At 41.6% G+C, this 22,938-nt stretch overlaps 1 protein-coding gene across 1 annotated transcript in view; it reads right to left on the reverse strand.

The window, feature by feature from the left end:
- dync2h1 (dynein cytoplasmic 2 heavy chain 1) overlaps nucleotides 1-18,999 on the reverse strand; it is a 152,523-nt gene extending 133,524 nt beyond the window's left edge. Inside the window, exons 1-22 of the mRNA XM_078167136.1 lie at nucleotides 18,877-18,999; nucleotides 17,790-18,007; nucleotides 16,498-16,671; nucleotides 16,036-16,174; nucleotides 13,964-14,082; nucleotides 13,542-13,686; nucleotides 13,036-13,181; nucleotides 12,735-12,821; nucleotides 9,653-9,787; nucleotides 8,108-8,221; nucleotides 7,896-8,007; nucleotides 7,554-7,678; nucleotides 7,128-7,303; nucleotides 6,622-6,817; nucleotides 6,404-6,499; nucleotides 5,857-6,018; nucleotides 5,576-5,674; nucleotides 5,170-5,309; nucleotides 4,746-4,974; nucleotides 3,696-3,823; nucleotides 675-790; nucleotides 308-435 (exon numbers count right to left, since the gene is read on the reverse strand). Of these exons, the coding sequence (XP_078023262.1) occupies nucleotides 308-435; nucleotides 675-790; nucleotides 3,696-3,823; nucleotides 4,746-4,974; nucleotides 5,170-5,309; nucleotides 5,576-5,674; nucleotides 5,857-6,018; nucleotides 6,404-6,499; nucleotides 6,622-6,817; nucleotides 7,128-7,303; nucleotides 7,554-7,678; nucleotides 7,896-8,007; nucleotides 8,108-8,221; nucleotides 9,653-9,787; nucleotides 12,735-12,821; nucleotides 13,036-13,181; nucleotides 13,542-13,686; nucleotides 13,964-14,082; nucleotides 16,036-16,174; nucleotides 16,498-16,671; nucleotides 17,790-17,972 (2,949 nt within the window). The 5' untranslated portion in view covers nucleotides 17,973-18,007; nucleotides 18,877-18,999. The remainder of the gene's footprint in view (nucleotides 1-307; nucleotides 436-674; nucleotides 791-3,695; nucleotides 3,824-4,745; nucleotides 4,975-5,169; nucleotides 5,310-5,575; nucleotides 5,675-5,856; nucleotides 6,019-6,403; nucleotides 6,500-6,621; nucleotides 6,818-7,127; nucleotides 7,304-7,553; nucleotides 7,679-7,895; nucleotides 8,008-8,107; nucleotides 8,222-9,652; nucleotides 9,788-12,734; nucleotides 12,822-13,035; nucleotides 13,182-13,541; nucleotides 13,687-13,963; nucleotides 14,083-16,035; nucleotides 16,175-16,497; nucleotides 16,672-17,789; nucleotides 18,008-18,876) is intronic.
- Nucleotides 19,000-22,938: the final 3,939 nt, after the last annotated feature.

The following is a 22,938-nucleotide window of genomic DNA, read 5'->3' on the forward strand; positions in this document are numbered from 1 at the left end:
ACTATATTTTGAAAGAGGGTCAAGGAGCCTCTAACACTGCTGTCAATGATGCCAATCACTGCTCATAAACTGCAGTCAAACTTTCAAACTAGGCAGCGCTGATCAAATATGATTCAAGATTCTGTTATTGCATTGGCTATTTCTTGCCTCAAATGTTTTCAGAAACATATTTTCCTGTACTATTTGAAATTACCAACTAAGGCTTTACAAAAATGTTTACAAAAAATCTGAAAAAATTACCAGTATTAGCATTTTTTGTTCAACAAAGTTCCCGTGCAGAGTTATGGAGTGTGTTACTTTGTCTTACTTCTGGTTTGCGGGCTAATATCTGGTTATATTTGCCACTGGCCGCACCAATCTCCTCCATGCTCTCTGGTCGGTTGGACAAGGCCTCTATTGACTCTGAAACAAAACTGTCTATGGCCTGGGTGTGCCCTGAAAGCAAGAGGGAGGGTGGTACACACACAAAGGAAACGGAAAAGGAAAGAGAAAGTAAGAGCAAAGGGGATGTTACCGGGCCAAGAGAGTGAAAAACAAAATTGAGATAAAGAAGAAAAGTGAAAGAAAATGAAATAGTGAAAAGTTTGTGACTCGTGTAAAATACATTGATAAATGCAATTCATAATATAATATATAATATAAAAATGAAAGTAAAAAGACCAGTCAGTTTGTACCTTGTATGGATTTCCTGAGTGATAAAAGCAGCATGTCGAATAGCCTCTGGATTAGGTCATCGATGACAGCTTTTACTGGCTCACAGTTGACTGTAATGCAGTCTACTTTCTCCTGACTGACAAAAGAAGGAAAGGATCAGTGCCTAAGACTCATTGATATGGTGAAACATCCTGCATTTGCAGAGTCAATTAACATGAACTGAACCAAAGAAGTGAATTTAATCCTGGCAGGGGGAATAAAATGCCAGCTACAGTGCAAATGGCCAAAGTAATTAGCAGACCCCGCTTGTGCCAATAACAAGTCAGTCTTAACAAGTTATCTGCCTTAAGATACCAAAATAGTTAATGGTGACCATCCTGGTTAAATTCTGAGCCTTTACATGTTATGTTTTTCCCCACTGTTTTGTAATTAATGTGTATTTTATAAAAGTACTATAAATATGAACATTTTACATTTGAGAGCTCTTCTGTGCAATCACCTCCCTGTTTCGGTCTGGGAGGCAGACACCGTCTCCACATTAAGCACTTAAGACTTTCCTGTTTGATAAAGCTTATAGTCAGGGCTGGCTCAAGCTTGTCTTGGACCAGCCCCTAGTTAGGCTGACTTTGGCCTAGTCTGTCGGGGGACCTCCTATAATACACTGGGCACCTTCTCTCCTTCTCTCTCTTCTTAGTTTCTGAAAAGTTGGTTATTCTTCATTTGCTAACATTTACGTCCTATTTCTGCATATCCCTAACTCGGCTTCTTCTCCTGAGCCTTTGTGCTCCACTGTCTCGCAGGTTAACTCATATCGCAGCGGTGCCTGGATGGTGTGACGTGTGTGGTTGTGCTGCTGCGGTGGTCCTGCCTGATGCCTCCTCCTACTGCTGTTATTATTAGTCATACTTCTACTGTTATTATACACATACGATTATTATTATTGTCACATACATATACTATCATATATCATTATATACACATAACATACAGTACAGGCCAAAAGTTTGGACACACCTTCTCATTCAATGCGTTTTCTTTATTTTCATGACTATTTACATTGTAGATTCTCACTGAAGGCATCAAAACTATGAATGAACACATGTGGAGTTATGTACTTAACAAAAAAAGGTGAAATAACTGAAAACATGTTTTATATTCTACTTTCTTCAAAATAGCCACCCTTTGCTCTGATTACTGCTTTGCACACTCTTGGCATTCTCTCCATGAGCTTCAAGAGGTAGTCACCTGAAATGGTTTTCCAACAGTCTTGAAGGAGTTCCCAGAGGTGTTTAGCACTTGTTGGCCCCTTTGCCTTCACTCTGTGGTCCAGCTCACCCCAAACCATCTCGATTGGGTTCAGGTCCGGTGACTGTGGAGGCCAGGTCATCTGCCGCAGCACTCCATCACTCTCCTTCTTGGTCAAATAGCCCTTACACAGCCTGGAGGTGTGTTTGGGGTCATTGTCCTGTTGAAAAATAAATGATCGTCCAACTAAAAGCAAACCGGATGGGATGGCATGTCGCTGCAGGATGCTGTGGTAGCCATGCTGGTTCAGTGTGCCTTCAATTTTGAATAAATTTCCCCAACAGTGTCACCAGCAAAACACCCCCGCACCATCACACCTCCTCCTCCATGCTTCACAGTGGGAACCAGGCATGTGGAATCCATCCGTTCACCTTTTCTGCGTCTCACAAAGACACGGCGGTTGGAACCAAAGATCTCAAATTTGGACTCATCAGACCAAAGCACAGATTTCCACTGGTCTAATGTCCATTCCTTGTGTTTCTTGGCCCAAACAAATCTCTTCTGCTTGTTGCCTCTCCTTAGCAGTGGTTTCCTAGCAGCTATTTGACCATGAAGGCCTGATTCGCACAGTCTCCTCTTAACAGTTGTTCTAGAGATGGGTCTGCTGCTAGAACTCTGTGTGGCATTCATCTGGTCTCTGATCTGAGCTGCTGTTAACTTGCGATTTCTGAGGCTGGTGACTCGGATGAACTTATCCTCAGAAGCAGAGGTGACTCTTGGTCTTCCTTTCCTGGGTCGGTCCTCATGTGTGCCAGTTTGGTTGTAGCGCTTGATGGTTTTTGCGACTCCACTTGGGGACACATTTAAAGTTTTTGCAATTTTCCGGACTGACTGACCTTCATTTCTTAAAGTAATGATGGCCACTCGTTTTTCTTTAGTTAGCTGATTGGTTCTTGCCATAATATGAATTTTAAAAGTTGTCCAATAGGGCTGTCGGCTGTGTATTAACCTGACTTCTGCACAACACAAGTGATGGTCCCAACCCCATTGATAAAGCAAGAAATTCCACTAATTAACCCTGATAAGGCACACCTGTGAAGTGGAAACCATTTCAGGTGACTACCTCTTGAAGCTCATTGAGAGAATGCCAAGAGTGTGCAAAGCAGTAATCAGAGCAAAGGGTGGCTATTTTGAAGAAACTAGAATATAAAACATGTTTTCAGTTATTTCACCTTTTTTTGTTAAGTACATAACTCCACATGTGTTCATTCATAGTTTTGATGCCTTCAGTGAGAATCTACAATGTAAATAGTCATGAAAATAAAGAAAACGCATTGAATGAGAAGGTGTGTCCAAACTTTTGGCCTGTACTGTATGCTACCAAAATTACTGTTATTGTAGCTATTGTCATTACTGCTTGCCCTGCATCTCTCTCTGTCTCAATTTCTCTCTCTGTCTCTCCCTCTCTTTATGTATCTTTTTGTCATATGGATTACTGTAAATGTATTATAATGATCTGTTCTGTACGACATCTATTGCACGTCTGTCCGTCCTGGAAGAGGGATCCCTCCTCAGTTGCTCTTCCTGAGGTTTCTACCGTTTTTTCCCCCCCCTGTTATAGGGTTTTTTTGTGGGGGGAGTTTTTCCTTATCTGCTGTGAGGGTCCAAAGGACAGAGGGATGTCGTATGCTGTAAAGCCCTGTGAGGCAAATTGTGATTTGTGATATTGGGCTTTATAAATAAAATTGAATTTATTTTTTTTCATTTGACTTGTGTTTATAATGTGTGATGCATACCTGGGTAGACGTTCTGACTCCTTCCCTTTGGCTTTCAGGGCCTTGAAGTTTCTCTCCCAGTCTTGCACGGAGTTCAGATGCTTCTCCACTAACTTCTCTAAATCAACCTGGCCCAGCACCACCCACTCCTACAAAACACACACACACACACACAAGCACGCACACACACAAAAATCACAGCGGTTAGGTGCTTTGCATATTTCCCAATTATAAATGTTCCTGTATCAAAGATCACAAACTCTACATGTAATACCCAGAAATAGGTGACTAAATAAAAACAAAGTAGGGGTGATAGAAGAGAAGTCTAGAGGTGACTGAGGGATTCCCCGACGATTTAGATATGCATGGCTGCGGACAGAAGGGAAAAGATAATATACTGTGCTCACTGTTCTACTAAGGTAGTGTTAAGGGGGAAAATGTTGACAATGAAGACAATACAGCTTCAGTACATAAAAAGGGAAGAATGACTAATTTAAACTGTATTCTTTCAAAGAAAACAGTACAGTTATGGTTCCTTGCAATGATTCAATGAGCAAATGACCTCTGAGGCCAGTGTCAAATCCCTGAACTGTCAAAGAGCAGCATGCTTGCCACAGAATTTAATGCATCCTCACATTGTCTTTGCATTGTTTTCCCATCTGTCTCTACTCATGACATTAATGCAGATCTTTTGGACTATTATCTCTGTTCTCCATGCAATGAACGTTTGCACATCCCCTATCAATATGTTTTGCATATGTTGCACAAAACTGTACAGCTTTTTTCGAATCATTAAAGCAGGTAAACATGCTCTACTAGAAACCCCGCATACAAGTTTGAAACTGAAAATGAGAGTATGTGACCTTTAATATGTTCACTGTATGGATATTACTTGTATGATTCATTAGTATTCATTAGAATAGTTTCATTTTGTATGGGGATAATTACCCTAGACATGACAAAAATTGTTATACTTCTCTTATCTTTATACAAATGCTTTTAATGGGACAGTTGACTGAAAATCATCTGTCATAATCAGCATCAATGTCAAAAAAGCTGTTGTTCAGGCACCTTGAACTTGTGTTGTATAGCCAGCAGCCGAATGAAGAGGTCCTCGGCCTTGCTGAAAATGGTGAGGAACCCAGAGGCGTTTCTATCAATCATCACGCTAAAGATGAGCTCCTCCCCCTGGGCGCTGACACCTTTGAACTGGTTTGGAATTGAGATGAACCGTTTCATCTCCCTGAAATAGCGTGCTCGCACTTCCTCAAATGGAGGACGGAACTGCAAGCGGCCCTGTCTATTCACAAGAAGGAGAGAAAAAAATAAAAACGGGGGAAAAACTGCTAATCAATTATGTTGCTGTATAAGAGAGGGGAAATACTATGTATGTTTGAGAGAAAGAGAAAAAAGGCGACAACAAGGCAGAGTTGAGAGTGAAATGGAATTAGAGAACAGACATAAAGAGCAAGACAGTCAAAGTGTGTGTACTGACTTAAAAGTGAGGTCTACGTTTATCTCAGGCAGGTTCTTGTTCAGAGCTTCCAGTCCAGTCTGGTACTGGTGTTCAAGAGCCTTGTACAGCTGATGGTTCCAGTGCTGACGCCATGCCCGCATGTCATCAGACCTGAAGCCCTAAACACACACACATATATGCATAGGTTTTCCAAGAATTAAAATTTGTTGTACAGGTTGTGTATATCCAAAGACAAGCTTTGTAATGAGTGCTAAAATAGTTTTGTAACATGCTTTTTTTACAGTGATAATCACAGAACTCCCTAGTGTTTTCTCCACGTTTGTCATTCATATAAAAATAATGTGTTCAGTAAAAAACCCATGTAGATAAAAATTACATGAAGGCCGGCAGCAAAGACACTTACACTTCTGACAGTTAACAATACCTGAGCCTCCAAAGTGGCAAAGCCAGTGCGGAGGTCCTGAAGGCCATCCTTCCACCGCTGCTGATGTCTCAGTAGGTCCACATTCATCAATGTCACCACCTGAGAAATGGCCCCAGAGGTGTGCGAGCAAATACACAGCAAGACTTTAGATACTAATCTCAGATTATGATTCCAAAGGAATATGCTCACAATAAATAATTCAAATTAGTGCCAATTGCCTCTCTATTTAATAATTTAGTGAACAACTGAAGTCAAAATACAGTCTAACAGCATGCTGCAACCTTGTCGGTGAAGTCAGTGTGCCATTTTCGTAACTTCCTGTTCTCGGTGGAGAGTTTCTCTGCAGCAGACTGCAGCTTAGCAATGTAAACTTCCAACTCTTTGGGGTTGTCCCAGGTGATCTGCAGTTTACCACCCGAGTCCTTTGACTGAGAATGAGGATTCTAAAACAGAAAAGCAGAAATATCATCTCAAGTCCAAAACAAGAAATCAGCGCCAGGAACAATTTATCGATGACAAGTAAGCTTCGTGTATAAAATGTTTTGTTGTGTTAAAGAAATTTCAAGAACTATATTTTGTGTTCTATGGTAAATGTCTTTTTACCACAGTTTTGTATGGTTTTAATTAATGTACGTACTTTATTATCTGAATTACTCTGAGAGGCCGAACAACATCAGGCAAAGGGACTGCTGATAAAAAGTAGTCTTTCTGCTATCATTTAAACATTTACATTTGTTTAAATGTTGATTAATGTACATTTATCCTTTTTGATATATAGCATGCGATGCCTGGGAAGTAAAAATTATAATTTCCAGCTGTGTGCAGTACCTTGATAACCCGTTCAAAGGCCAGGGCAAGACTAAGCATCATCGGTCTCTGAGAGGGAATCATCTGCTGGTCAATGGTGTTGTAGAAATGGGCCACCTACAATGCAGTAGTACTTTGTTACAATACACGCATGAGACTAGCTAAAACAGAAATAATGAGACAGATATGAATAAAAACATGAGGAAAACATGTTTGTGTGTCTTGGTGTACACTCTCACCTGTTTAAGGACAATAGCTTGTCTGTAGAATTTGTCTGCAGTATTAGCAGCCTGCTGTATCTTGGCTGGGATGGGAAAGCCCAGGGCAGAAAGCTGCCTGACCTCCCTGACCAGACTGACCAGCCTGTCTGAATACTGGATCTTCAGCCTGCCGTCCACATGGTCCAGGTCCATCACACGGTTACTGGCCTGGAGACTATACAGAGGGAGAGAGTTTTAATTAGATCCAATCAAAATGGCACCTATTCCAACTGAGGTGCCCTTCATCAATGTGCTAAATAACATGATGATGAACATGGAAAATAAAAATGGCAGAAAACAGTACAGATTATGTTAACAAATTAATAAGATTTTACTGAGAAATGTATGTATGCTGCTGTCTAAGATACTGTGACATATAATTTGAACACAATGCTTTCAGTGGCAAACGAGATAAAATTTGGTGTTGCTCTGAACTTGTCTTGTATGTTATGTTAGGTGAGGTCACAGTGTGCAGTGTTTCCAACCTGATGCCTGATTTTGAGTCAGCCAGTCCAGACAGTATATCTCTTGACCAGTCCCCGACCTGTTCCTGTTCATACGCCCTCAGAACCTCCAGCAGGTCATCACAGAAATGCAGGAACCCCTTAAAACCGGACAGGTCTGAGAGCAGTGCCTCAGCTATGCGCATAGAGTCTTCAACCTAATGTAAGAATTTAAAAAAAAAAAAAAAAAAAGGAATCAGTACACACTATTATATCATGGGATTTTTTTTTATATTTGTCACATCAGCAAAAAGCTACGGTTGTGTGATCAGATCAGCATCAGTCGAATTATCGGATGTAGGCCCATGCAAATTAATAATAAAAGAGGAAGTCCATGGTATTCAGTTGCCAGCAGTCTCATACAGGATATGTGCGCATGTGATCATACACAGACACATGCTCTGTTACCTTGTGTGTGAGCTGTCGGACCCAGACGATTTTGTTCACCACCTCAGGGAGGTTCCTGCCAATGAGTGGCCCAGATTTGTCTCCAGGGCCTCCATGGCATCGGTTCTCAAAATCAGTCTTCAGGCCTAAGAAAATCAATGAAGAATAGAGAAGTCAACGATGGGGAACAAGTGTGTTGCCACTGAATGTCCCTTCATCATATACATCATTTTTTTCTGAGTCACTTACTATACGAGAACAGGTAGTGCTTCAGCTAAAAAATATATTTCTCTTACTCTCACCACCAAGACATCTTACTGTGCCATTTCAACTAAATCACTTCTGAAACAACAAGCTGTGTACCCTTGTTGTAGTCGAGCAGTCTAGCCAGTAAGGTCTCTCTCTCTGACTGCAGCTCTTTGCTGATGGTGGGACGTCTGATCAACTCCTTGTGCTTTTGAAACACCTGCAACAGCTAGACAGCAAACACAAACACACACAGGCACGTACTGTAAGTTCTCACAATAACACAGACAATATTTTACAACCTGAGCTGAAGCAGTGTGTTTCACTACCTGTTGTGGGTTGTCCTGTACATCAGCAATGTAGCTCTTTAGTCTGCCGGCAACCTCCTGCTCTGACGGAGCCATTAGGCGCTCAAACTGAGCCACCGCTGCTCTCCAAACAGGCTACAAAAAACATACAACAAAATGTCATATGCTAAGTTAGAGAGGGATGTTTCATGCTTGCTTCAGTTACATGAGAAGCAATTTACAGTATTATAATTTAAAGGGCCACTGTGTAAAATGGGTTGAAAACCGTTGAAAACAGTGACATCAGTGGTCAAATTCTAGATTGCAGGGCTCACTCGCTCACCCCTCCCGTCCGGTAAATGACGGTGGCCTCGTAAGGACAAAAAGCCTTGCGCAGACACGAGTTTTTCAGGAGTAGGTCTATCTAGCGACGAGGTGAGTGTTTATTTAGAAATCTAAACCATGTTACGATATTGTAATGAATCCCTCACGAGCAGGAGACCAGAGGAGCGTTCGGGAAAAAGGCCAGTTTATTTAAGCACTCCAAAAACTCCGGTAACACTCCAGGGGGTAAAAGACTCCGTCCCAAACTCTGACTCTTCTAGCGTAACACACACACTCCATACACACATACTCATTTACAAAACCTAGCGGGCACCCCCTCCCCTCTCGGCTCCACCAATCTCCAGCCCACACACTGACTGACAGCGTAGCCTGTAAACAGAGCTCAGCTGTTTAATTAGCCTAGCAATATCTCCGGACTATAGTAGCTGCATTGGACGACTTTGAACGCGATTTTGAAGAGTTTCTTGTAGCGGACACAGATCCAGAGCCATATCTGTTTGAGCCGGAGTACACAGATGAGAGCCGGAGTACACTGAGCAGGCGAGAAGAGAGGCTGAATCCTCCGCTCCCATTTTGCTGCACAGAATGGGATTCGGTGTTACTGCTACCATCGTTGGGGAGATATATCATCAGGAGGAAAAGCGCTGCAGAGAGTGCATCACAAGGAGTGAAGCTGCATCTTCTTTTCCTCGCAGATGACGGTTCGGGTTCATTCTCTCCTGTTGCGTGGTAAGTGTGGTCCATTCGCAAACTTTATAACTAAAAAAACCTTTCACTACTCTCTATCGAGGAACTACTAACACTCTCTGCTGTTTCCTCCTCCTTCTTCTTTCCTTGGATTGTCCGCTCGGTCTGCCGTACATACATGGCGGCGCAGGATGGCGACCCCTCTAAAGCAAGGCCCTTGCTATATATATATATATATATATATATATATATATATATATATAAGCATAATTATAAGGTTACGAAAACCAAATGAATTTTATTTTATAGCGATTATACACTTATATAAACATATTAATGGGTAGAATATTCAGATTCAGATTTGACAATAAACCATGCCAAATATTACACACTGGCCCTTTAATGCTAGCTAGTGGCTATGTAAATCTGTTGCTCTTTTTATTGTAAAAGGCACTGACATTAACAAAGTACAGGCCTGCGGAAAGCTCAAACAAGGTAAATCAGAAGTCTTACATGCTCATAACACATGTACACTCCCCGTTTCTTAGTACTAACCTCAGTGTAGGGGTTGTAATGCAGAGGGTTGAGTCCAGAGAAAGGTTCAAACACACGATCTGAAGTCAGAGCCTGCTGCTTCCCGCCTGGCAGCAGACGCAGCAGTTTTTCATGAACCATACGCAGAGTCACTACCTGGTGGACATAAAAAAGGAGAGCGTTTTCACATTATCTATGTCAATTGTTATTTATGTTTGGTTACCAGGGTCACAGGAGTGAACATGACTTACAATTTGTGACTGACTTTACCAATTATGGTGCTCATTCTAAGATAGTGTGTATACGGGTATGGGAGACTAAGAAATAGAGATGTCCATACGCATGACAAACTGATATGTCGAACCTTTAATAGAAATGCTAACACAGCAGATATTAGATGGCTCCGACATTTATCATTCTGTCCACAGGGGAAATTATATAATTTATTTTAAAGAGGAAAGACTCATCTGTATGTATCTGACAGTGGCTGTATGTCTTTGGATCAATGTGGCCACTTCCCCAAGTCTGTGGTAGTGTTTCTAAGCAAAAAAAAATCATTTCGCCAGTTCAAGTGAGGTTTTAACGGCGTCATAGATCTGTACCACAGCTAAGCAGTTTTTTCAGAGGGTACAAGGAGGATCCTGGTCTGCAAACACTGCCATGCATACAAACAGCTAATAAGGGCAGGTAGTTTATCAAAGACAATGTCCCAATTCAGGGCCTCACCGCTTCACAGTCTGCATTTCAAGACAGTTCCTTCAAGCCCATAAAGGTTCACAATTTGTGTAAAAACAAAAGATGGGATCAAATCTGTACTTATGAACATTTCATGAATGTCCAATGTAAGTGGATGACTTTTGGGTCAATAAGGGGCTTAACAAATAGTGCTATACATTTAACAATATTCTATTAAAGGTTCTGTATAAGACATTCATAGCATTAACATACTGTAGCAGCAAACCACTATTTGCTACGGAAAGATATCGTGGAGTAATGGTGAGAATTAGATCACGCTACCTCTGTGCGTGTTGTAATCAGAGCTTATTTGGTGTTTGTTGTGGTAAGCCAATCCAGCCACACATGTGTTAGTGCAAGTGTGTATCCCAGAGGCTGTATGAGCTCATACAGCGATTACCGCTGATATCATGATGGTGTTGCTGTCGAAGTGTGGTGTACTCCCTACAATTCCCCCCACTTAACTCTGTTAGCTATGTAAGCACTGTCACTGTTGTTTAGCTCTGTTTATGGAGTTAACACTGTTAGCTGCTAGCTCAGCCACCTCATGTTAAGAACCTTGCCCAAACAACTCATTTGCTCTGATTTTCACATAGTGTGCCTTTAAGAGAGAAGTGTTTAAGCAGACGTGAGAAGGGCAAAGAAGGCAGGGTTCAACGCTAAGGTTTTTTTTTCACTTGCCCGGTCGGGCAAGTTGGTCAGAGATCTACTTGCCCGAAGTCAGTTTTTACTTGCCCTATAAAAATTGTTTAATTTAAGCGGCTATCAAATAACAAAGACTGCAGTTATTTTTATGTTATGTAATCTTTATTCACACTGTATTTATTAATTAAAACAACATATGTCATGTATTGTAGCTTAATTCCTACACAAAAATGACAGTGTCAGGGCTTAAAGTGAAAAATTTGTCAATCGTTCTCCGTCTATAATTTTGCGCCCTACTTGAGCCATGCCCACCTCTATTTATTTTTCACCCCTCTCTCCAGTTCTGTTGTATTAACACCGGGTTTATTATTTTTGCTTCCATCTCTCGGCACCTGCTCTACTGTACTTCAACGCTACTTAGCTCTCTCTCTACTCTACCAGTAGACTACCACATCCACCTGTTGCACAAAACGCACACAGCAGTGTTTCCCCTAGGATGGAGTTGTAGCAGCGGAGGTGAAGCACTCGCATGAAAAATAATTTTCACATGCGTGAAACCTTTTTGTATGCTTGCAAAGCACAGCCTGCTGGGATGTTTCTATGTATCTACTGGCACCAGAAGGGCTCTTTAGGACTAAGTACATACAGTACATGTGTGCACAGTATGAGCAGGTGAAATGTCTGTCTAGCTTACATATGAGGTGTCTCAAGATTTAGGAACATACAATTTTATTGAATATAATAAAAGTAAAAAGTCACTTGACATGCTGCTGTTTTGTGCTATGACCTATTTAAGTGTTGGAAGTTGTTATTTACGTGACAACGCCTGAACGCAACACAAGCTCAGCATGAGTGCCGTGCTGAGCTGCTGTGCGAGCAGCTGTTTGTCTGTGCGTAACAGCAGTCTGATGGTTATTTACACACTGTCCATTTCAATAACTTTGTCAGCTGATAAACTGCACCGGGCTCGGGGTCAGGTTTGGTCAGGAAAATGCGGCCCGAGCCGCTCTAGCGTGCTCACCTGTGTGTGTGGTGGAACTCCGCGGTGCGCGATACAGAGAACAGAGGAGAATTGTTAACGCGTGACCATGTAGAGACAGAAATGACACGATGGCATAACACCATAAATAGTATATTGTTATGTTATTATATGAAGCATCCGTCTGCGCAAAATAATATCAATGGGGGCTGTGGGCAGGACATTGTTACACAGCTGTGCCTGTGACTTCAGGCAGAGAGAGACCGCTGCATCAGAGCAGAAGAGCATGTTTTAAAATACATTTATTTTATCAATTAGTTATTAACTTTTACTATTTTTAGCAACTTGCCCGATCGGGCAAGTGAGTTGTTAGTTTACATGCCTGACTGTGAGTTTTACTTGCCCCGGGCAATCAGGCAATCCTTATTGTTGAGCCCTGGAAGGTAAAGGTCAAAAAAGATGAGTATCTTTTACAACCCATATATGGCTCATCTTCCTTCCTTGTTCTGGTTTCAAAATAAACATCAAGAGGAAATACCATGTAAATGTGACGTCTACTATTCCACAAACAAGCACAAAGGGGGAGGGGACAACTGTGAGAATGCTTGCAGACATATTTTAAGGTCTGAATGTGATGCAACCAGTGTATCACAATGCTGTGTGAAAAGGAGAAATATGCACTATTGAACAATGTCTACTCTGCAGAGTGTGTTTCCTTGTCCCTGGATTTGAACCATATCTTACCTCATCTAGCCTTTTTGCAAGGCAATGAAGGGTTTGTGGGCAGTGCTTGTTTCCCTTCCAGGGGTGGGGAGCATGTCTCTTCCATACCTGAGATAAAATAAGGCAATTAAATGGTTTTAATGCTCACCTTCTCGCTTTTATTTTACAAGTAGAAATGGATTTTCAGTCACATTTTATGTTTAAATACATTGCTTCCAGTTGAATTGAAGTGAGGGGTTTAAATGTGACAGTAAACAGTAAAGGTTTTGATTTTTGAGGAACCATTTTGTGCATACTTTTCCCCCATACTAATCTTCCATACCTGTCCAGTCAGATGTTCACAGGCTACCACCCACTGTTCACAAATGGCGACGCCCGTTCTCAGGTTCTCTCTCATCGATACAAACGGCTCCTCAAAGATTTTAAGATCACTCAGCTTCCTCTGAACATATCTTCCAAGGGATCCACCTTGTGCACAAACAAACACAAACAGAAAAGATTACAAAATTGCCACATACATAGGCATCCACACACAGTGACACACATGCACTGAGGGAACATTACCAATACATCACTGCAATCTCAAGCATTTCAACATACTGTTGACTGCTCATGTTCTGTATGTATGGTAGTACATACTGTATTTCTGTATACTGAGGAGTTCCAAGGAAAACAATGTCAGTTTTATTTCTCAAGAGATGTACATTTCATCAACAATCACAGGAGCTAACACAGAAGTCTTGACACACACTGTATGTTAAAGACAACATCAGCAAATATTTGTTTTCATTTCCTGATTTGGGTCGCGTACGTGTGAGAGAGTCTCACCGATAACATCCATGAGTCGGACCATGCGTGTCTCAGGATATGGCTCAAAATCAGTCTGCCTCCAAACATCATCCAGAGTGTCCCTGCTCTGCTCCACCAGGTCCACAACATCAGGCATAGACAAGCCATCAAGACCACAATACTCCTGATGGAAACACAAAGAGATACACAGTTTGGTGTGTCAGTTAAATGTAGTTTAATCCCAGTAAGTTCACTGTGATTTAAATTTCAGCTTCTTGAAGAACTATTAAACGCTGTTCAAAACCAACTTATCAACTTGTCTGAAAAATCAATGCTAAGTACAGTTACAGATTTTAGTTTACATCTCAATAACTAATTCAACTGGGAACCACCCTGTATACAAACAATATGTGGTAGCTGTAATGTAGCCAGTCCTAACACATAAAGGTTCGTATGCATACCTTCTGTATGGGTTTAAATTGCTCTGTGAAATATGTAGCCCTTTCTCTCACACTGTTCTTCTCTGCAGATTGAGAGAGATCGTCCCAGTATTGGAATTCATCACTAGGAGTCAGGATGCCTGCATGGGGAGGACAAAAATATGAGTACACTGTTTCAAAATCATTACGTAACCTTGCTCTTGTCAGATTCAGTTAAGAGGGGTTTTTATTATAACACTGCAATTTTAGTTGCAGCGATCCAGTACAGTTTAGCTGAAAGAGCATGTCACTACAGCTTGCAGCAGTGAGGAATAACTTTCCTTTTGTAAATACTACTACCAAATTGCATGCATAATGTTATGTCCCTCTAAAATCCAAGTATTTGAATAGCTGTCTATCACTCTGTTGTCACTCTGGCCCTGACCTGTGAATTTCTTTCTGCAAATACAGTACAGGCCAAAAGTTTGGACACACCTTCTCATTCAATGCGTTTTCTTTATTTTCATGACTATTTACATTGTAGATTCTCACTGAAGGCATCAAAACTATGACTGAACACATGTGGAGTTATGTACTTAACAAAAAAAGGTGAAATAACTGAAAACATGTTTTATATTCTAGTTTCTTCAAAATAGCCACCCTTTGCTCTGATTACTGCTTTGCACACTCTTGGCATTCTCTCCATGAGCTTCAAGAGGTAGTCACCTGAAATGGTTTCCACTTCACAGGTGTGCCTTATCAGGGTTAATTAGTGGAATTTCTTGCTTTATCAATGGGGTTGGGACCATCACTTGTGTTGTGCAGAAGTCAGGTTAATACACAGCCGACAGCCCTATTGGACAACTGTTAAAATTCATATTATGGCAAGAACCAATCAGCTAACTAAAGAAAAACCAGTGGCCATCATTACTTTAAGAAATGAAGGTCAGTCAGTCCGGAAAATTGCAAAAACTTTAAATGTGTCCCCAAGTGGAGTCGCAAAAACCATCAAGCGCTACAACCAAACTGGCACACATGAGGACCGACCCAGGAAAGGAAGACCAAGAGTCACCTCTGCTTCTGAGGATAAGTTCATCCGAGTCACCAGCCTCAGAAATCGCAAGTTAACAGCAGCTCAGATCAGAGACCAGATGAATGCCACACAGAGTTCTAGCAGCAGACCCATCTCTAGAACAACTGTTAAGAGGAGACTGCGCGAATCAGGCCTTCATGGTCAAATAGCTGCTAGGAAACCACTGCTAAGGAGAGGCAACAAGCAGAAGAGATTTGTTTGGGCCAAGAAACACAGGAAATGGACATTAGACCAGTGGAAATCTGTGCTTTGGTCTGATGAGTCCAAATTTGAGATCTTTGGTTCCAACCGCCGTGTCTTTGTGAGACGCAGAAAAGGTGAACGGATGGATTCCACATGCCTGGTTCCCACTGTGAAGCATGGAGGAGGAGGTGTGATGGTGTGGGGGTGTTTTGCTGGTGACAATGTTGGGGATTTATTCAAAATTGAAGGCACACTGAACCAGCATGGCTACCACAGCATCCTGCAGCGACATGCCATCCCATCCGGTTTGGGTTTAGTTGGACCATCATTTATTTTTCAACAGGACAATGACCCCAAACACACCTCCAGGCTGTGTAAGGGCTATTTGACCAAGAAGGAGAGTGATGGAGTGCTGCGGCAGATGACCTGGCCTCCACAGTCACCGGACCTGAACCCAATCGAGATGGTTTGGGGTGAGCTGGACCGCAGAGTGAAGGCAAAGGGGCCAACAAGTGCTAAACACCTCTGGGAACTCCTTCAAGACTGTTGGAAAACCATTTCAGGTGACTACCTCTTGAAGCTCATGGAGAGAATGCCAAGAGTGTGCAAAGCAGTAATCAGAGCAAAGGGTGGCTATTTTGAAGAAACTAAAATATAAAACATGTTTTCAGTTATTTCACCTTTTTTTGTTAAGTACAAAACTCCACATGTGTTTATTCATAGTTTTGATGCCTTCAGTGAGAATCTACAATGTAAATAGTCATGAAAATAAAGAAAACGCATTGCATGAGAAGGTGTGTCCAAACTTTTGGCCTGTACTGTATATATTTATGCATACCAAGAACATCTTCCTCTGTGCGGCCCCTCTTGGCAGAGGGTTGTGCTCCAGACTGGCGTACCACTGAGCCCAGGCCAAGCTCCAGCTCACTCAGCAGGCCTGCCAGCTTAGGGTCAAGTGCTGAACGCCAGTGCTCATCCTGGAGAGAAGTGAAAGAGACACATTTAGGCTGCAACTTTTAGACCTAAAGGTCTTGTTCTCTCTCTTGCTCTTTTCAACAAACCCTTTAAAATACTTCAAATTAAAAAGTGTTTTTTTTTAACTACAACTATAGGAAATGTTTTAACTAAATCCAACTTGAAACATGTTCCAAATAGTAGTTTCAGAAATGTTACACTTGCTTTGGATGTTGCTGACTGTGTGGTCCAGGAGAATCTTCCACTCTGGTTGATGCTACTACACAAAGCCTACATCTTTCAAAAACCATCTATGGAATTCTTTAATACACAGAGACAGGCTCACCTTCAGCAGTATAGGTGCATAGACTTGTCTTACAGCCTTGTAGAGGGTGTTGATGGGAGACTCCAGCATGGATGACACAAGGAGATTCTGGTGAAGGTTGTCTTCTGTGATCACTGTTGGATGCAGCTTGAAGAACACCAACACCTTCTCTCCACTGTCCCCCAACGCTTCAATCTGACAAAGCAAAATGACACAGTTTCATGGTCGAGTCAATTGTTGCTGTTTTGTTATATACAGTTTTATTGTTATTTCCTTCTTCTAGATTTAACACACGTTCAACAAGGGCAAATCAGATGAGAAAGGCACAAGAATAGGAAATAAACAAGACGGAACAAAACAAAATAGTACAAAGCAAACGGTATTCAGAAAAAGGGATGGAGGAGGATGCGAGGGTGACATTCATGTAGTATATGTAGCATATGTATGTTACATATGCTACATTCATGTAGCATATGTAACATACATTGGATCCTTTACATCCATTGTATACAAGCCTGTTAAACTGGGGGCTGCTGTTTTAAAAGTGCACAGACAGTATCTCAGTGGTCTTCCAGCCCCTTATCGAAGTCTTTTAACAAGCTGTTCCATGTCTAGTTAGTCCAGGTATTCATTCAGCCACAGTCCCTTGTTAAGCAGGCTGCTTAACGCTCGCTCCACTTTAGAAGAATTAGTCTCTTAGTAGATAAGCAACCCAGTGTCTATAGGCGCTCGGCAGTTATTCCAACATTAGTGTCAAACTTCTGGCCCAGCAAGCATTTGGGGCAAAATGACATTGAAAAACTCAGTGTTTTACCGCTGGAAAATCCCAGATATTGTATAATCCTAAATCTCACACACTGAGAAGATCTCAAAGCCAGCCTCAAATCATGTTCCACTGGGAAGCAGTCAGAGATGTCTTTAGGTCTTGCTACCAAGCCAGCTGGACAGAAAAATATGCATTAGGGGCAGCTATAGACATTAAGTCATAGATATCTGAGACCACACCTCTTGCAAGGGTTGCCTTCTTTAGAGGCTGACTCAGAACCAACTGTTGCTGTTCAAAGTACGACACAACATGACCTGCACACATACATACTACCAGGCTATCTGACACATACAAATCTGTAAAGGAAATGCTGTTTAGAATCAGTAGAAACCAGATGTTTTTGTCTTTTTAACCACTTAATAACACAAATTGGCTTAAGGTTGGGATATTTTCCTTATGAGTCATGGGGCAAAAGATTTCACATGGATATGTTGCTCTGTCCTGGGAAACTTTACCACTGTAATGATGCTTTAAACATGTGTGTTACCTTATTTGACAAGTGAAGGTCATTGTCATGTCTGCTGACGGACAGGACAAATTCATTCCCATCATCCAGGAAGTTATTGAGCTCTGGGCTGTCCACCAGGGACAACAAAGGCTTTATCCCATAGAAGCTTCCAGTTGTGGTCAAGATAAACTTTTTGCGAGCATCATCCAACCCCTGGGGCATCTTTCAGCTGCAGTGATGTACTGAAGCTGAGAAAGCTGGAGTACAAAGAAAATAACACTGTAAATGACCACACTGTGGGAAGAATATGGCTAACAGGTGGTTATTGTGTAAAAGAGATACTTGTACAAATCATTATTAAGTCTCAAGTGTCTTATTGCTGCAGATTCTTTATAGTTGAGAAACTCACTGCTTTTTTAAAAAAAAAAACAACTCATTTTTCCTCCATCACCCATGTGAACCGGGCTACTGCTACGACAGGACCCGTCACAGTTTGAGCCTTTTAACCTATGAGCGGCACAAACTGGGGCGATACATGGCTTTGACTTCGGTTAAACACATCGTTGTTTGTGCTTTGAACGAACACGTAATGTTATACCTTTTTCTGCCGACCAAGAAACATGAAAATATACATAATAAGCCTTCGTCAAACCACATGACCATTCAAGTTTCCCGGTTCACTGTCTATGCAACTATAACTAGTTACTTTGCCCTAAAGAATGGTGGGTAAGTTAACATTTAAGGAAGCTTTAACGCATTTAAAATGATGCGTTAGCACCGCTAACGTTACCTGAGCTGATATTGCTGCTAAACTGTTAGCTAACTAACGTTGTTACCATCTTAAAGGTGCTAGCGCTGACACGTTAGCTGAAAGTTATAAGACCACCATACGTTCAGGTAGTCCTCTTTGTTTAGGCAGCGTATTCTATTGACATTGTAGGGTTTGCATTAATGTTCACAAAGTTGTGGTACAGCATTGTAACTAAGCAATGGCTATGGTAGGAGAGATACCATCGGCTAGCTAGCTAGCGTTAGCTCACCGCCTCTGTGAGATAAAGTTAAGCATTTTAGCTAGCTAGGTTGACTGCAGCATGCTAGCGAACTGATAGAAACATTGGTTTCGTACCGTTTTGCCACCTAAAGTCCCACTCCCGGATAGTTTTGATAACTCAATTCATGGAGGGAACTTGTATCAAGCTGTTACTCGGTGTGTGCCTCTAAGATTATGCTTGCGTGGTTACCAAGCAACTACTTCTTCTTCTTCTTCTTATGAATTTCCGGCAGGCTGGATGCCTTGCGGCACATTGCTGCCTCCCGCAGGTCGGGCTGAGATTGCAGTTTTAGGCCATTCCTATTTCCAAAGTCGTTATCCTGTGGAGTTGACGAAGTCAAGGACTGCTTTCACTCATTGCCTGGTTCTCTGTGGGATTAAGGAGACTCCTCATTGTGACTGATTCCATTCCATTCACACAGGCTGCACTCCATTAGTAGATGTTTCACAGTTTGCTGTTTCCTGCAGGCTCCACATAATCCATCCTCATGTTTGCCAATCTTGCTTAATTCCCTTCCCCTTCCCATGCCAGTCCACAGTGTCCAAATCTTAGTCTTGTCATTATCACAGAGTGTTTCCACTCACGGCCCAGGTAGCACTGGTCTACCTTTACACTATTTTGTATTGAGAAGTAATGCCGCCCTTTTTTTTCCATTCTCCCACTGTTTCTGCCACTGAGCCGTTAGTCATCCAGAGTGACATTCAGATATCCCGATGCCCACAGTCAATTCAACATCCCTTCTTAATGCCCTTTTAGTGTCATATCTGCCATCTCATTCCCCTCCACCCCAACACGGGCAGGCACCCACAGAAAACCCACCATGCCTCCAGCCTGCTCAATTCTATACAACAGAGTGAGGAGCTCGACCACCAGGTCTGGTCGGGTCTGAGTCTGAGCATATAACTGCCCTCCTCAGTCTGACCTTCTCCACCCACTGTAGAGCCCATATTATGGCAGTCAACTCTGTTTGACACCCCCTCAGCCAGTCGCTTGAGTTTTATCATTTTGAAATCCGGGATGTCATAGGCATTGATTTGGGATCTTGGGCCCCGTCCGTGTAAATCTGGAGATAATGCTACCAGTTGCTTTTTAGTCTGTCCGTTACCAAGTCTGAGCACACAGCACTTCCCTGTGTTTTTATGGTGTCCAGTATGCTACAATCTACTTCTGGTGTGGGTAGGAGCCATGGAGGTACAGCTGGCCAGAGGACTTGAAGGGCCACCCCTACCTTTTCCAATCCCCGCTTCTCCACTTGGTTACACATATTGAAAATGAAACATTTACCATGAAACTACGGTCCTTCGTAGCACATGACATAGAAGAAAATGACTCGTACGCAATGTATACTTACGCCATTCACATAGAGAAGGTGCACAGGCACTTGCTCCTTTCAGCCGTACGCATTGGTTGATTTAATATTTCTCACATAGGTCTTTATGAGAAGCTTAAGGAATTCAAAAATATTAGTGTCTTGGGTGGTGAAATTTGACTGTGCATGTTTACTTTTACAAAACAATTAACCTCTCTGCATTACATAACAAATCTCACAGCTCATATGTGGTCAGCATTACTCAATAGATCCCCACTGAGAAAGAGCAAGACATGCGATTCCTTTTCTGTGGCCTAGTGACTTCCAAGAAGACACTGTGTGTCACGTTTTTTTAATTTTCAAAGTAATAGACAATCAGGTGGCAATGCTATTTATTTAAGATACTTGCAGACTATTTATGAGTGTGTATAAATGTTGTCTGTGACATGATTAACACTTTTTTGCAGAAATTAGGGCTACTAATAGAACTACGATGGCTCTGTTTTATTGGCCTGTCACAGCAAGCCATAAAAGTGTACAGTGAGTCATTCCCTTTATTATTTACATTTCTGTTTTTAGAAAAATACATGTTACTTAAAAAATCATAACAGAACTTAATGTCTCCTCTGGACCCTAGGGCAAAAATGAGCTGCTTGCTCCCTATTAACCCTTCTTCTATGACCATTACATGTAGTATTTATGTGCTGGATAACCTGGCCCCAGGTTTGCTATGTGGTAATGTATTTGTAACACAATTAAGCACCATAAGAAAAAATAAATAACTGAAATATTTGTCTTAAAATAAGAATTTAGCATCCCCTCTCATGAGCCCTCTGATAAAGAAGGACCTACCTAACAGACACACACACACAAACAAACAAACAAACAAACAAAGCCACTTAACGACAGGGAATCCCTTGCTAGAGTTTCATTTCTGTCACTGACCATACATAGACAGAAGGGAAACTCTGCTGTCACACAGCGCCTAAACTGCTCTTTTACCCTACTGCACGTAATTAAAGCTCCGGGAAACCATGATGGCCTTTTTTTTTATTGTTGACCACAAGGATTAACAGTAACACTGATAAAACAACCTCTAAACCTCTACCACTTTCCCAGACTGACAAGCAAATTCACAGAGCTTTAGAAAGACATGTGGATAGCAGATAGACACACCAACTGCAGACTTTGCAGCACCATGCACCATCTCTTTTTTTTTTTCCAGAGATGTTGCGCATTTGCTCAGTTAAAAGGAACACTTTTCAAACAGGAAGTTGCTGAAAAGAGCTGGTGGTGGTTAAGGTGAGATTGTTCTTAAGTTTCAAAAAACCCCAGAATGATGAGAACTGATTTGTTTATTAACTCTACTGAGGAGCTGGTTATGATCTCTGAGGCGTTCCTCCCACATACTGCTCAGTAGCCAAATTCCTGTTCATTACCTCACCAAGGCTTTAAGTTAAGGAAGCCTGTGTGGGTGTTAAACTTTCCACTAGGTTAAACAGAAGATCCTCCACAATTCTTTGTCATCTGAGAAAAATGTGCACACTGTTGATTGATTTATTTCATTGTTGTGTAAAGTCGCCTTTCCACAAATGTTCATGTTTCATGTCAGTATGTTTTTGATAAGGCACAATGCACATTTCCTCTTTGACTTTAACACATTCTGTCCCACAGTCATTTAACTCTATAAGGGGGCCAATTAATTTTCATTGTTCATAAATATCTTTACTGGTAACATCTGCGGTGCCATGATTCAAGGGGACACCAGATAGTATGTTGTGACAGACTACAGGAACATAATGGGGGTGAGTCAAGGACAAGTGAGAAGGAGACTCGACTTTCTCTGTATTTCTGTCGAATTTCTCAGGGATACACATGGAAAACACCTGGCAGTTTCCTGTAAGCAGCATCTTCCCTGCCAAAGCAGCAACAGCTGATTTATAGTCTTCTTATCCTCTTACAGTGTAGGTTTGTTTACTACAGACCAAAGGCATATGGACCAGGTTCACAGTACCAGTGTGAGACCTTTAACTCCTTTAGGGCATTCCCCTGCTTTCCACATGGCTGGGATAGACCTATTCCCAAACTGGACTTTTTTCTCTTACCACATTTTCTTGACCTCATCTGAAAAACGATCACAAGGTTAATATCAGCTGCAAAAAAGATCCTGAAAGGAGCTATGAAAAGCAAAGAGAATCTCACTGGGCTAACACTGGGTGACATAAGCATGCATTGTGGGCAAAAAAAACACTTTATCATGCAAGCTTTATTCCCCATATGTCAAAGCAGATATTGAAATAAATATCAAACTTAAAATGTATACATTAGAGACTGTCCACTTCTTTTATTTACTTCAGTTACCTGGGAACCTTGCGAATTATCAGTTTTTTTAACGATGATTGACAGGGTGGGTAATGAGCATCAATAATTACAGTACTAATTTTAATATGTATTATAAGACAAGGTGTTATAACAAACTGATTGAAAAACAGAAGTGAAATGATGTTCCACAGAATGTGACAGAGGAAAAAAAGAACAAACCCTGAATGTGAAACACGCTGTGGTTAGCTGCTGAGGTGTTACGAGCAAACCGACTGTGGGAGTATACTGTAAGTTTTCGAGAAAATAGCCCACCACCTGAAGCAAATGTCAGAGAAAGGCCAGTCAAGCCCAAGAGTCAGATTGTGCACTCACACACATGACTGATTTTCATGGATAAACCATCATCTTTATGAACCTAATGTCAGCGATGTCCACTTTGAAGAGAGGCATTTGAGATATTGTGTGACATACAGGCATTTAAGCACACTTTGCAGCACCCTGCTCA

The sequence above is a fragment of the Epinephelus lanceolatus genome, chromosome 4 (genome assembly GCF_041903045.1).
Source record: "Epinephelus lanceolatus isolate andai-2023 chromosome 4, ASM4190304v1, whole genome shotgun sequence".
NCBI lineage: Eukaryota > Metazoa > Chordata > Actinopteri > Perciformes > Serranidae > Epinephelus > Epinephelus lanceolatus.